The 13,372-nt window shown below is 49.4% G+C and overlaps 1 protein-coding gene across 7 annotated transcripts in view; it reads left to right on the forward strand.

Annotated features, from left to right (window-relative positions):
* The window catches only part of AK8 (adenylate kinase 8), an 83,280-nt gene that overhangs the window by 41,649 nt on the left and 28,259 nt on the right, over positions 1-13,372 (forward strand). For 6 of the 7 annotated variants that reach the window (XM_068155615.1, XM_068155616.1, XM_068155617.1 and 3 more), the window contains exon 11: positions 11,185-11,326. The exons of the other annotated variant lie outside the window; for it this stretch is intronic. In XM_068155615.1, coding sequence (XP_068011716.1) covers positions 11,185-11,326 — 142 coding nt within the window. The remainder of the gene's footprint in view (positions 1-11,184; positions 11,327-13,372) is intronic. 7 annotated transcript variants of the gene reach the window in all.

Consider the following 13,372-nt stretch of genomic DNA (forward strand, 5'->3'; position numbering starts at 1 on the left):
TTGGTGTAGCCTGTAAAAGTGCATAGCTTTATTTTATTTATTTCCCCCTTCCTCTCCTCATTTAAGTTAGAAACGTTTTCAAGGGCTGCTTTTTGCTGTAGCCTCTGAAAATATGTAGATGATTTATTATTATTATTGGACTGATGATCTTTGAGGTCTCTCCCCAACCTTGGTGATTCTGTGATCCTATGATGATGATGATTTCTTCTTTTTTATCCCCCCCCCCCCCCCTCCTTATTTAAACTGGATCCATTTTCAAGGGCTGCATTTTGCTGTAGCCCTCTGAAAGCTGTAGATGAATTATTATTGTTAATTGGACTTGATGATCTCTGAGGTCTCTTCCAACCATGGTGATTCTGTGATCCTATGATGATTTCTTCTTCTTATTTTTATCCCCCCCCCCCCCCCCTCCTTATTTAAACTGGATCCATTTTCAAGGGCTGCATTTTTGCTGTAGCCCTCTGAAAGCTGTAGTAGAATTATTATTGTTATTTGACTTGATGATCTCTGAGGTCTCTTCCAACCTTGGTGATTTCTGTGGTTAATATTATTAGTAGTGTTTCTTCTTCTTCTTCTTTTTGTCCCCCCCCCCCCCCCCCCTCTTATTTAAACCGGATCCATTTTCAAGGGGGTGCATTTTGCTGTAGCCCTCTGAAAGCTGGGGAGGGAGGAGGGATCCCCTGGTGACCGTGATCAGAGCCTCACTGAAAACCCTTTTGAGCGCTTGAGACGATGACGGTTCGGGGTTTGGGTTTGGTTTTTTTTTTTGGGGGGGGTTGGGGATTGATTTGTTTTATGTTAATTCTCCTCGCTCGGGCTGAGATCGCAGATTGGACAATAGCGAAGCTTCAGCTCTTTGTTTTTGCAAAACTTGCAAAAGAGTCGGCGGAGCTTGAAAGGCTGAGGCAAATTCTTTCTATCTGAGGGAGGTAAAGCCGAGCGTTACTCCTCGGTTTTAGCGGCGAGCTGCAAGCTGTCTGAACACCGGAGAGAGAGAGAGAGAGGAAGAAAGAGAGAGAGGCTGAGAGAGGGGGGAGACCCTTTGGGAGCTCCGTTGGTTTTCAGCAAGCCTTTGCATGCGGTGTGTTTGTACTAGCTGAAGACAGCGCATGGCTCTCTAAATAATTTACAAGTTGATTAATAGACTCACATGGGTATAAATAGGAGAGGGAGAGACAGCAGCTCCAGTAACGGGTACAGCGCTTGGGGGAACTGGAGACTTTATTTTATTTTATTTATTATAGTTTTGATATAGATATTTATTATTTATTTATTTATTTTTTAAAGAGAAACTTTCTAGGGTGCTGGGCGTTTGAAGATAAGTTGGGAAGAGCTCAGTGCCTCTCCCTTTTGAAGTGGAAATAGGACAGTTTGAATCCGTCGAGTTTAATTTTTCACAAGCTTTAGGGGGCCCCTGCAGTGTAACTCCCTTTTTTATTATTGAGGGGGGGGAAAAAAAGAAAGGAGAGGGGAGGAAAAAAAAAAACCCAACACCCAAGAAAAACCTCTCTCTGCATTTTCAGGTTGTGGGATTTATTTTTTTTTTCCACACACAGAGCTCAAACAGCAAACTAATAAACAAATTTCCCTTCCTGCTTTATTTTCGGTGGCGCTCTTCCCCGCTCGCCCCCCCCGGAGCTGGCTGCTGCACCTCCATCGCAGCCTGCCCTGGGCAAACTTCCAGCGAGGGTTTATTGCCTGTGCCCCATCATCCCCTTTAATGTCTGCATCTTTAAGGAACCTTCCACCTCTCTTTGACAATGCTTTTCAAGTAGCTCCGTTTTTCAAGTCAAACTTTGGACTTTCCTCCGGGACTGCTACCAAAATGGGGGGGAGAGTGGGGTGGGAGGGTGGGAGTGTCTGTGTGTCTGGTTTTTAATGGAAAATAGTTTCATAGTTTCATTCAGGGTTGGAAGGGACCACAAGGATCATCCAGTTCCAACCCCCCTGCCATGGGCAGGGACAACCCCACACTAGATCAGGCTGACAGAGCCTCATCCAGCCTGCTCTTAAACACCCCCAGGGACGGGGCCTCAACCACCTCCCTGGACAACACATTCCAGGGTTTCACCACTCTCATGGTGAAGAACCTCTTCCTCACCTCCAGCCTGTATCTCCCCACCTCCAGCTTCATTCCATTCCCCCCTAGTCCTATCACTACCTGAGATCCTGAATAAGTAGGAATGATTTCATTTTTTTTCATTTAAATATATGTTTTTTCCCCCTACTAGGAGAAAATTGGTGGTCAGGAGAGCAAACTGTACATCTGCCTCGTGTTCTGCTCGAGGTGTTTGCCTGTTGGTGCAAGCTGGAAGGTTGTGCAATAGGAAGTTTCAGGTGGAGGCAGGCAGGCAATAAGTTCTCATCCTCCCTGAATTTTCCTTGTTGTTGGTTTTTTTTAGGGGCTTGGATCACTATAATATGCTGCTTTAGAGACTCCTTTTCCTCTGTTTGAAAATCCAGAATGGATTTCCCCCACCCCCCCCTTATTCTACTCACCGTGCAGCAATCTGAATGGCTGTGCCGTGCTAAACAGACACTCAGGGCTGAAGGAACGCTGGGGAGACTCAAAGACTCTTTTCAAAGCTGCTCCATTTAAGAGTAAAAAATAAGAGTGGGGAGACACTGGAACAGGCTGCCCAGGGTGGTCCAGAAGGATGCTCCCTTCCTGGAGATGTTTCAAGGTCAGGTTGGATGGGGCTTTGAGCAGCCTGTTCTAGTGGAAGGGGTCTCAGCTCATGGCAGGGGAGTTGGGAGCTAGATGACCCTTCTAAGGGTCTCTTCTAACCCAAACCATTCTAGGAATCCATGTTTATCAGACCAAATGTTTCCTTTTTGGATGTTAGCACTGCCAAATAAGGACTTTGCAGGCCACGTTCTGCCCTCTCACATGCCCTCGTGCTCTCCAGTGCAGCTGAACTAGGTTAGAAATGAAGAGGAAAGAAGGAACTTGGTTGATAATGGAGATGATGCCTCAAGTGGATTCCAGCTGTGGTTGCTTGTGTCTAGCTTTCTCCTTCCTGCAGAAGCTAAGGACTGAAAAATACTGCAGACAGACATTTTGTTCTTAGTTTTAGAATACTTCAGGCTGGAGACGTTCCTGTGAGTTCGTTCAGAGCAGCTTTTGTCTCGCAGGTGGCTAAACAGAGACAGAAAACCTCATTCAGCCAGAGCCAAGCTGCTACCAGTGAGCAAGTGCGGGTGGAAACCAGGTGTGAGGACCTTGACCCTGGTGTCAGCCCACTCCATCATCCTGTGAGATGCTGATGGCTGGTGCCATTAGGCAGATACACAGAGACACTGCCAGCATGGAGGGGCTGGGATTGGGGGAGAAAAGCTTTCTGTGTTTGTGTGCTGGATCCTCGATTTGGGATGACTTTGCAGTGCTAAATGTGAAAAGAGGTTGGATCCAGGTAGGGGTTGGTCTCTTCTTCCAAGTGTCAGGTGATAGAACAAGAGGGATTGGCCTGAAATTGGGTCAGGGGAGGTTTAGGATGGGTATTAGGAACACTTTTTTTTACTGCAAGAGTGGTCAGGGATTGGCACAGGCTGCCCAGGGAGTCCCTATCCCTGCAGGCGTCCATGAAATGTGTGGCCACTTGGGCACATGGTTTAGTGGCTATGGTGGTGCTGGGCTGATGGTTGGACTGGATGGTCTTGGAGGTCTTTTCCAACTGAAACAATTCTATGCTCCTGTGACAGGTGAAGCAGGGAAATGGCTAGTCCCTCAGTGTGATCAGATGTAGATTCCTGAACGTGTGCAGAAGCCTGGTGCACTGCTTCAGCGTGTGCTGCTGTAGGTCTTGATTGATCACATATCATCTGATCCATGATCTGGGATCCCACCTGCTTGAAAAATGTCCTCACCTCCTCTTTAATGCAGCTCATTCCTATGTGAAATGACTAAAAAGAGAGAGAAATATTTTAAGTGTGGCAATGAGATATTTTGTTCTTGATTTTAGTGCATTTAAATGAGTGTCCCAGTTAGGGGAAGCCGCTCTCGGCAGTGCCGGGTGTGGGAAATGAGTGATTGGAAACTAATTCAGTGTTCGTTTTCCATCCGATGACATCACCGAGTGCCCGCCGCGGCACTCGCCAGCTGCCGTGTCCCTGCCGGTATTCGCTGCCTCCACATAGCTCCAAAACTCAGACACTCCCGCACTCCCTCCGGTGTTCCGTAACAGCCTGGAGCTCTCCGTGACTCGGAAGCCCTAAACGGTGCTCCGGTACGATCAGATCTGGGGTGAATTCCCGAGATTTCGTCGGTTTGCGGATCCGCGCTGCAGCGGAGGCTGCTTGCAGCAGCTGCTGCCCACGGAGTCGCTACCGGCCGGCGCCGTGCCCGATGCGACCGCCAGGTGGCGGTAAAGAACAACCTACCGGGCGGCAGCGCAGCCGAACAGGGCCGAGCCGCTCTCCGGGGAGGGAGGGAGGGAATGGTCCCTCTCGCCCTGCTGCATCGGAGCAGGGCTGGATGGTTTCTGCCTCTGCGCTCTGCTTGCAGACGCCTTTGGATAATTGTTTATTAGTTACCGTAAGCGAAATTGGCCTCTCTGCACAAATCCGGCCTGGTTGCATCGATCCAGCTTGTTGGCAGGATGAAATTAACGTACTGATCGAGCTACAGGGGGGGTAAAACCCTGCAAAATCAGCCCCGAACGCTAAAATGGAGTGGGTGCAACCTCTGGGTGCCTGGAGGTGGGTAAGGAAATGGAATCTTTCTCTGAAGGATCCAAAATGAAATAACCCGTTGTGAGAGACAGAATCATTAAGGGCTTGAAAAGACCTCCAAGGTCATCAAGCCCAGCACCACAATGCCTCCTAAACCACATCCCAAGGTGCTGTGTCTACAGGCTTTTTGAACACCTCCAGCCATGGTGACTCCACCACCTCCCTGGGCAGCCTGTTCCAATCCCTGACCACTCAGGCAGCAAGGAAAAGTTTCCTATTCTTCAACCTAACCCTCCCCAGGCACAATTTGAGGCACTTTCCTCTCGTGCTATCACTTGTTACTAGGGAGAAGAGTCTGACCCCTACCTCACTCCAGCCTCCTTTCAGGGAGGTGTAGGGAGCAATGAGGTCTTCCCTCAGGCTCTCTTTCTCCAGACTGAACAACCCTAGATGCCTCAGATGCTGCTCAGAAGTTTTCCAGACCCTTCTTATTCTCCAGACCCTTCACCAGCCTCGTTGCCTTTCTCTAGACATGCTCCAGATGTCCTTGGAGTGAGTGGCCCCAAACTGAGTCCAATATTCAAGGTGTGGCTTCACCAGTGCCCAGTACAGGGGAATGGTCACTTCCCTTCTCCAGCTGGCCACACTGTTGCTGAATAACAGAGTTACAGAGCAGTGAGATAAGCATATCTCCAGCTCTGCTAAATTTGGGGCTGACAGGACAGTGCAGGGAAAGAGCCTGTGGCAGCAGATTGTACTCTGGGCAAGATGTTAACTGTCAAGTCCTGGGATCAAGCCTCAGGCATCCGGATGAGCTGTGCAAATCTTCAGACCCAGCTTAAAAACCACCTCTGAGAGAAGGCTGAGGGGTGGCTGGAGAGCGCTGTCAGCAGGACCTGGAGCTTCTGAGGGCACAAAGCTGACAATCCCTGCCTGCTGCTGCAGTTGTGCCGTGCCTGGAGTGGAGGTTTTACAGTTTGGGGAAGTGAGTCAATACCCTTCAAAAGTCTGCTTTAAAAGGGGAGTCTGTGGAGCAGGAATTGATTTCAATATGATAATTGTCCCCCTCGGAACGCTGACAGCATTGAAGCTATTGGAGAGCAGTGCTCTGTAATCTCTCAAGTAGTGATTTTTGCCTTTCAGCCTCTGCCTTTAATGTGCTGCTACTTTTGTCCTGAGCAGATGGTAGGATTTTGTCAACTGATTGCCTGATAGGGATTTCCATTAGTCCTGCAGATCTATGGCTTGGGTGAGAGCTAATGGGCCACACTCCTGTGAGTTTCATGAGGAAGTTCTTTTCATGAGGAGCACCTTAGAGTTGTGAGAAACCTTTGAAGCTCTGGGAAGCAAATTTATCTTTTAAATGGTCTGCTGGAAGGTGCTGATTGACAGGCCTGGAGATAGAAAACCTCTAGGTGTCCAGGCAGCAGTTCCAGCAGGAGCAGCAAGCACTTTAAGCCTCTGTTCCCTGCCTGATCATACCCTTGAATTGATTAGATCACTCCCTAGGTCCACAGCTGCTAATTCAGCTGTGTAGTCTAGACTGTGAACATGGTGGAGACAGGCTGGGAGCTGTGCTGTGTGGTATGGATGTTAGGCAAGACTGCATGCATGAATGAGCCACGCTTCTGCATGGGGCTGGCTCTGGCCTCATTCTGCCACGGCTGCCATTGCTGAGGCTCACAGTGACTTTGGTCCCCAGCTACCTGCGGTGGTCTCAGCACAGGGCATTGCTGGAGCTCAGCAGCTCTGCAGCATTACCTCTGAGGGGTGAATCTTCCTCCTGCACCTTTGTTTCTGGCCTTGATAGAGTTGTGCTTCCACCTCACCTAAGCTGGATATCTCTCTGTAGCACACTGTAATTCCTACAGGAATCTTACCCTTGGACTCCCCTAATGATAAAGTAAAACCTCTCCAGAGCTTCCTTTCCCCAACCTCCAGACTTGGAAACTCACACAAGCTGATGTTGAAAAGGAATTGATTATTCAGAGCTCTTGTGCTTCATGATCTACTTAAAACATGTAGATTGAGTGTCTCATCAGAGAAGCTCTGCCTTTCCCTTTGCCCTAGACCCCACTGGGTCATGTGCTTAAGGCCAGGAGACCTCTGGCTGGTTACTTACCAACTGTGTGCCCCTCCAATTACAGGTTATTAATTTGCTTTGCATTCAAGAGACAGTTCCACATGAGTGAAAAGGAATCCTGTGCTGCAGAGTCCTTCATTACCTACTCTGCCTGAACCACAGCAAAAGAAGAATGATGCTGACTCCTTTCTTCTTTACATTTTCCCTTACCTCTGGCCCGTGGAAGATGTTTTACAGTTTTAATGCAGCTGTTTTAAGCGTGCCTGTTCCTGTTCAAGGGCAGCTGATGTACTTTGTAATGCCACTGAACAGCCACCCAGCTCTGTTCCCCCATTGTGTGGAAGTGATAGGTGTGTTTGCTAATCAAGAGGAGAGCAGAGCTTGCTGTCTGACTTGTTTATGTTTTATTTCTCACCGTCAGGCTTTAGAGGGAGGCACAGGAACTGTGTAAGCATCTCTATTATTCAGCGATGCACAGGAGCGTACACACTGTCTGAAGGGTGCTGCTGATACCTTCCAGTCAGTCACTGGTGAAGCTGGGAAGGTGTCAGGGTCACCACACAGCCCCAGGGTTGCTCAGAACACCCCAGACCTGACACAGGACCATAGATGCATAGAATGGGTTGGGTTGGAAGGCACCTGGTCCTTCAGCACCCTCAGTGGATCTTTGCAGCCTGATCCAGGTGTGCCTGTGTCAGCAGGGGGCTTGGACTAGGTGATCTCCAGGGGTCCCTTCCAACCTCCACCATTCCATCCTTCTGTGAATACCCCAGACCCAATCCTCCAGCAGAGCCTCTGCAGGGACACCCTGGAGCTCTCCAAAGATTTTTCCCTTGCTGCCTGCTTTGGATTCTTGACTTTTCTTTGGTGCTGCTTAGGTGCTGATGTTTAGCCACACTGAGAGAAAGCAGCTTTCCAAGCTGGGATTTCATAGAATCCCAGACTGGTTTGGGTTGGAAGAGACCTTAAAGATCATCCAGTTCCAATCCCCACACCATGGGTAGGGACACTTCCCACCAGCCCAGGTTGTTCAAAGCCTCATCCAGCCTGGCCTTGAACACCTCCAGGGAGAAGGCAGCCACAACTTCCCTGGGCAACCTGTCCCAGTGTCTCCCCACCCTCACTATCAAGAACTTCTTGCTAATCTTCAGTCTTTTCTCTCAGAAGAGCAGAACCAGGCACTAATATATCCTGAGCCCCAAAGCTGCACCCAGGTGCAAGAGCTGAGCACCTTTCTCAAGCCTCTAACATTATTAACCTGCAAATAAATGCATTCCCAGAGCCAGGCCATTAGAGACATTGCTAATGAGCTGTCACTGCATCTCGATTCAGTTGTTGTTCTCTCTTGTGATGGCTTCAGTTCTGTTCAGCAATAGTGACCAAAGTGGTGGATTTCAGTCAGCAGGGTTCACAGAAGGCTTGTGGGGAGTGAGGGGATCAAGGAGATGCTGCTTGTTGATTTTTCTCCTAGGCTGCACTGTTTCTCCTCCTCCTGTGCAGAGTGGCAGCAGTTTGGGCCCCTGGAACTGGAGAATCTCCTCTGCTGTGCTGGAAGCTCAGCAGCACGGTGTCCACATTTGTTTCCTCCATCCCATTCCCAGGGCTTTCAGCCTCTGCCCTGGCTCCCTGCTCACCCCCACAGGGATGGCAGCATCCTGCTTCAGCACAGTTTTACTCCTGGCTTTGTAGGCTTTTTTATCCCAATCCTTTGCAAAACTGTTTTAAGCATTAGGGGACAAGTTTCCTCCCCACCCCTCCCCCCAGTGCTGGAATTTGGCATCTTTGTAGATCCATGCTCCTGGTTCCAGTGGGAGCTGTGAGAGTGCCTTGAGACAGAAAGTTTCATGCCTGCAGCCAGAAATTCAGGAACAGAGGAAAATTCCACTTGGGTTTGTATGGGAAACCTTCTGAGCACAGAGGAGAGGGGATTTTTTGGTTCTATTTTCCCCTCCCTTTTCCCTGCTAGGATATCTTGGGGTGGTTTGTGTTATTGCTTGTAACCTAGAGGGTGGTGTGGGGGGCAGAAAAAGAGAGCCCTGGAGAGAGCCCTGGATTTCTGCTGTTATCCCCTCTCTGCCTGAGTGCTGCAGCTCAGGTTTGAGGTGGAGAAGCCTCATCTGTCTGATGACATTTTCTGCCTGCTGCTGCTGCTGGTGCTGCACCAGTGTGGAGCACTTTTACCAGAGTGCCTGGGTTTGCATTGTCATTCTGCTCCCTGGCAGCTCCCTGGCTTTATTCCATTCCTTTCCCCCTCCCCCTGCCCCCTCCCCCAAGTCTTTTAGCAGATGGAGAATATTCCTCTCCTTTTCTTCTGGTTTTTTTTTTTCTCTTTCTGTGTGTGGCTTAGGGTTGTTTTTTATTCCCCCCCTCCTATAATGTGAAGTGGATATCCCCAAATTAATCTGTTTCTAATTAATTCCCTGTGGTTTCCCCCTCCCTTTTCCTCCCGTTTTCATTCGGTGCACTGGATCCTGAGTGCAGTTCTGTGAACTCAATACATTGAAAGGTTACTTAAAGGAGCAGTCATGAATTTCCATGCCAAGAGGTGCAGGTCTCTAGGAAAAGAGGAGATTGCAGGGAGCAAAAGGATTTGCTGCTTGCAGTTTCCCAGCCTGCTTGTACCCAGGGTGTAAATGTGCACTGCTAATAATATACTCCACTGGAAAAAAAAGAGCCCAAAGCAAGCCAGGCAGGTCGCTGTCAGCTCATCCTGAAGTGAATTGCTTTGTTAGGAATGTGACACAGCCGCCCTGCTCCGAGCACTTGTTGTGTTTTCATATGCAGATGGGTGGCAGGGCGGGTGTGGGAACGGCAGCCAGCCAGCGCGGGGGCGCGGGGAGCGCCTTTTGCCATCGCTTCTTCCCAGCAGAGGGCAGCGGTGCACCGGCCAAGTTGTGCAGATACGGAGAGGGGCTGCTCGCTGCCTCCTGAAAAGGGTTCACAGGATGTTAGGGGTTGGAAGGGACCTCTGCCCACTTGGACGTGCCCAGAGAAGAGCAAGGAGGCTGGGGAGAGGCTGAGGGAGCTGGGGTTGCTTAGCCTGGGGACAGAGAAGGCTCAGAGGAGACCTTATTGCTGTCTACAACTGCCTGAAAGGAGGTTGTAGCCAGATGGGGGTTGGTCTCTTCTCCCAGGCAAGCAGCACCAGAACAAGAGGACAAAGTCTCAAGCTGTGCCAGGGGAAGTTTAGGCTGGAGGTGAGGAGAAAGTTCTTCCCAGGAATTGGCCATTGGGATGTGCTGCCCAGGGAGGTGGTGGAGTCCCCACCCCTGGAGGTGTTCAGAAAGGGATTGGATGTAGGACTTGGAGCCATGGTTTAGTTGTCAGGAGGTGTTGGGTGATAGGTTGGACTTGGTGATCTCTGAGGTCTTTTCCAACCTGGTTAATTCACTGAGTGCCTCATCCAGTCTCTTCTTCCAGTGATGATAACTCCACCATCTCCCTGGGCAGCACATTCCAGTGGTCAGTTTCTCTTTCTGTGAAGAATTTCTTCCTAGCATCCAGCCTGAACCTCCCCTGGCACAGCTTGAGACTGTGTCCTCTTGTTCTGGTGCTGCTTGCCTGGGAGAAGAGACCAACCCCCCACTTAGCTACAACCTCCCTTCAGGTAGTTGTAGGCAGCAAGAAGGTCTCCTCTGAGCCTCCTCTTCTCCATGGTAAGCAACCCCAGCTCCCTCAGCCTCTCCTCAAGCATGGAGGATTCACCTCCTCGCCCCTCTGTCCCCTGAAATAGAATTTGAGGAGCTGCACAGTAATTGTAAACCCCAGCCAGCACCTGGCTGCTGCGCTCTCTCTGCCCTAAAGACAAATAATAACAGAGGAAAGAGACCTTTCATCTGCAGAATTAGGGAGTTGTCAATGCAGTAATTGCAGCAGTTGAAATGCACTTTGGAAATTCATTTTCAGTTATAAAAGCTTCAAGCCTTTGGGCAAAACTGGGAGAGAGACCTCCTCCAGCCCTGCTGTGGCAGAGCCATTAGCACCTGCAAGGTTGAAACACGGCAAGCTGCAGCAATTGCTTCCCTGGTTTAGGATTCCTTTGACACAAACCAGGTCATTATTTTTGCATTTTGATAAGATTGAGTCACAGGCTTCAGTGTGACATCAGCCCAGCGTGGCTGAGGGACAGAAAGTCCATGGCAAAAAGGAGGTAGGCGTCAGGGGGTTCACCAAATGGCTTTGTTTTGGTCCTACAGCTCCTCAGGAGTCGGGGTGGGGGGTGGAGGAGAGTGGTCCAGGACAAGACAGCAAACACCCAAAAGTCAGGAGTAACTCCTCTCTCCAAAATCCATCAGTCACAAAGGGGCAGAACTCTTTGTGTTTCAGTCCCTGCAGCAGGCTGAGCAGCAGCAGCAGCAGAGGAAGTGTGCATCGTCCTCAAGTGCAGAGGCAGTGTGCAGGCTAAATGTCATCCTCTGACTCCTTTGCAGTCCCAGACAAGCTGGTTCTGAAGATGCTGGCACAACGCCTGAACTCCCTAGACTGCATGACCAGTGGCTGGGTGCTCTCTGGCTTCCCAAGAGACATAGAGCAGGCAGAGGAGCTGCAAAAAGCACATCTGAATCCAAACAGGTAAGTGAGGAAACTTGGCACCCACCACATGAGAGAGGTGCAAACAAACCAGGAGTGTGTGGATGGAGAGGTGCAGCTCAATGGTGTGAGGGGAGAGGCTCTTGCATCCCATTTCTTTACCCCTTCCTCAGCTAGCAAAGGGGTCTTGCTCCATGGAGAGTAGGAAATAGAGAGTTGGCCTTACAAATCCTCCAGATGGCCAAACTGTGGGGGAGAGGAGAGGTTTGTTCTTCTGCTTATTTGTTTGAGTTGCCTCTGAAGGCAAACCCTGAGAAGTGGATTTGAGTTTGGATTCTATCAGGAGGTGTATTTGTACTGGCAGCAGCAGGAGGAGGTGGTGGTGGTGGGCTGGGACCTGCATCTTCTTTCTTCAGCGTTGCCCTAATATCCTGGAGCTGTGTTAGTACTGCAAGGAGCTCATTATGAGACTTTGGGGGGTTTGTGGCATAATTAAAACCAACCTGAGAATGATATTTTAATGTGAGCTCTAATGAAGTGCTTCCAAACGTAATAGAAGTGAAATGAGCATCAAAAGACAACTCTTGGGGCTGCCAGGCAAATAAAATGGAGTTGCTCCTTCCAGCTGGTCCAAGGGTGGTGAGGATTTGGGGTGCTGCTGTATGCACCAAAGCTGAGAGGCTTCACCATGCTTCTCTGAGGCTTCCTGGGTCAGGCCATACCACTGGGTGACACAGTGCCCATGCCAAGGGCATGCACTGGGGATTTGTAGGCTTCGTGCTCCCAGGAAGCTGCTGCTTCTCTTAATAACTACTAGTGGGAAAGGTGGGAAAGGTTGGACTCGATGATCTTTGAGGTCCCTTCCAGCCATAGTGATGCTGATACTGTGAAAGGTGTATTGCCCACATAAGGGCTGAAGTTGGCAAAGTCACTCTTCTTTTGTCTTCTTTGGGGCTGCCCTCCATCCACTCCCCCAACAGGATGTAGTGGAAAGATGTCAAAGGGTAAGGCTGAGTTGGAGAGAGAACAGAGTGAAAAGGGAGGGAGCTAACAGTTGGGCCATCAAGGTCTAAAACTGGGAGCCTTTGAAAACAGCACAGCTTTACTTAGTCAAAGTGAGACCAAATACATCTTAAACAGGGGAAAAAAAGGGGGGGGAAAGATTGGATTGAGTTAAATAACATTTCCCATGGATTATTCTTCATGTGCAGTTAGAAGGTAGGTCCCAAAACCTGTGTCTGAGTGCCTGAGCTGAATGAATGCTCAAGGGTGTGCCATCAGCTCCCTTGCAGGATGGAGGCCTCAGCAAGGGAGGAAGGAGAACTCCTTGTGAAATGGGCTGTGTGCAAATCTGCTGCTGAGCCACTTGCTCAGGCTTTGTTTTCTTTAGGGAGCTCTGCACAGTCACAGCCCAGTCAAGAATCTGGCCCCTCCTGTTCTGTCCAGGGGTTGGAGGGAAGGGACAAAAATAGACTTCATGCTACCTGATGGATTTTTTTTTTTGGAGCTGCTGGTTTCCCTGAAACCAAAGTAGGAGGCACAGAAGGGGGGAGAGGGTGACTATAAACAACAGGACACATTGCAGCACAGGATAGCAGGGCAGTAATTCAGCTTCAGGTGTGATGCTGGTTATAAAACACTATCTGCAGAGGTGGTATTTCTGACATCAGGAGGAAAAGCTGATAGAATTATAGCCTTGAAATCAGTCTGGGAATAGGATGGAGGAACCTATAAATCAGGCAGAGCACAACCTGCAAAGTCTCATTTTTAGGGAGGGCTCAGTTGATGAAATTAGATTAAAATGAATTTACATATATATCAAGTTTATTATTGAACTCCAGTCACATCAGGAGCCAAAATTATTTGTGAAGGAGCCTGCTGCTCCCTGGTTTGAACCCAAAGTAGACCTCTTTGGCTGATCAGAGCACAGAGTTATTGTCTGCTTGTCAAGTCACAAATCTGTTCCTTAGAGCTAATAAATGGTTAGTGTTCAAAGCCTGTGTTTTATCTGACTCCCACCTCATAAAGCTAGCCCACAGAATACTAAATTCCACAGCACTGAGCAGGATCAGTCTCCTGACTCCTCCA

The sequence above is a fragment of the Melanerpes formicivorus genome, unplaced genomic scaffold (assembly GCF_026170545.1).
Source record: "Melanerpes formicivorus ecotype bairdi unplaced genomic scaffold, bMelFor1.0.p_v2 SCAF_33, whole genome shotgun sequence".
NCBI lineage: Eukaryota > Metazoa > Chordata > Aves > Piciformes > Picidae > Melanerpes > Melanerpes formicivorus.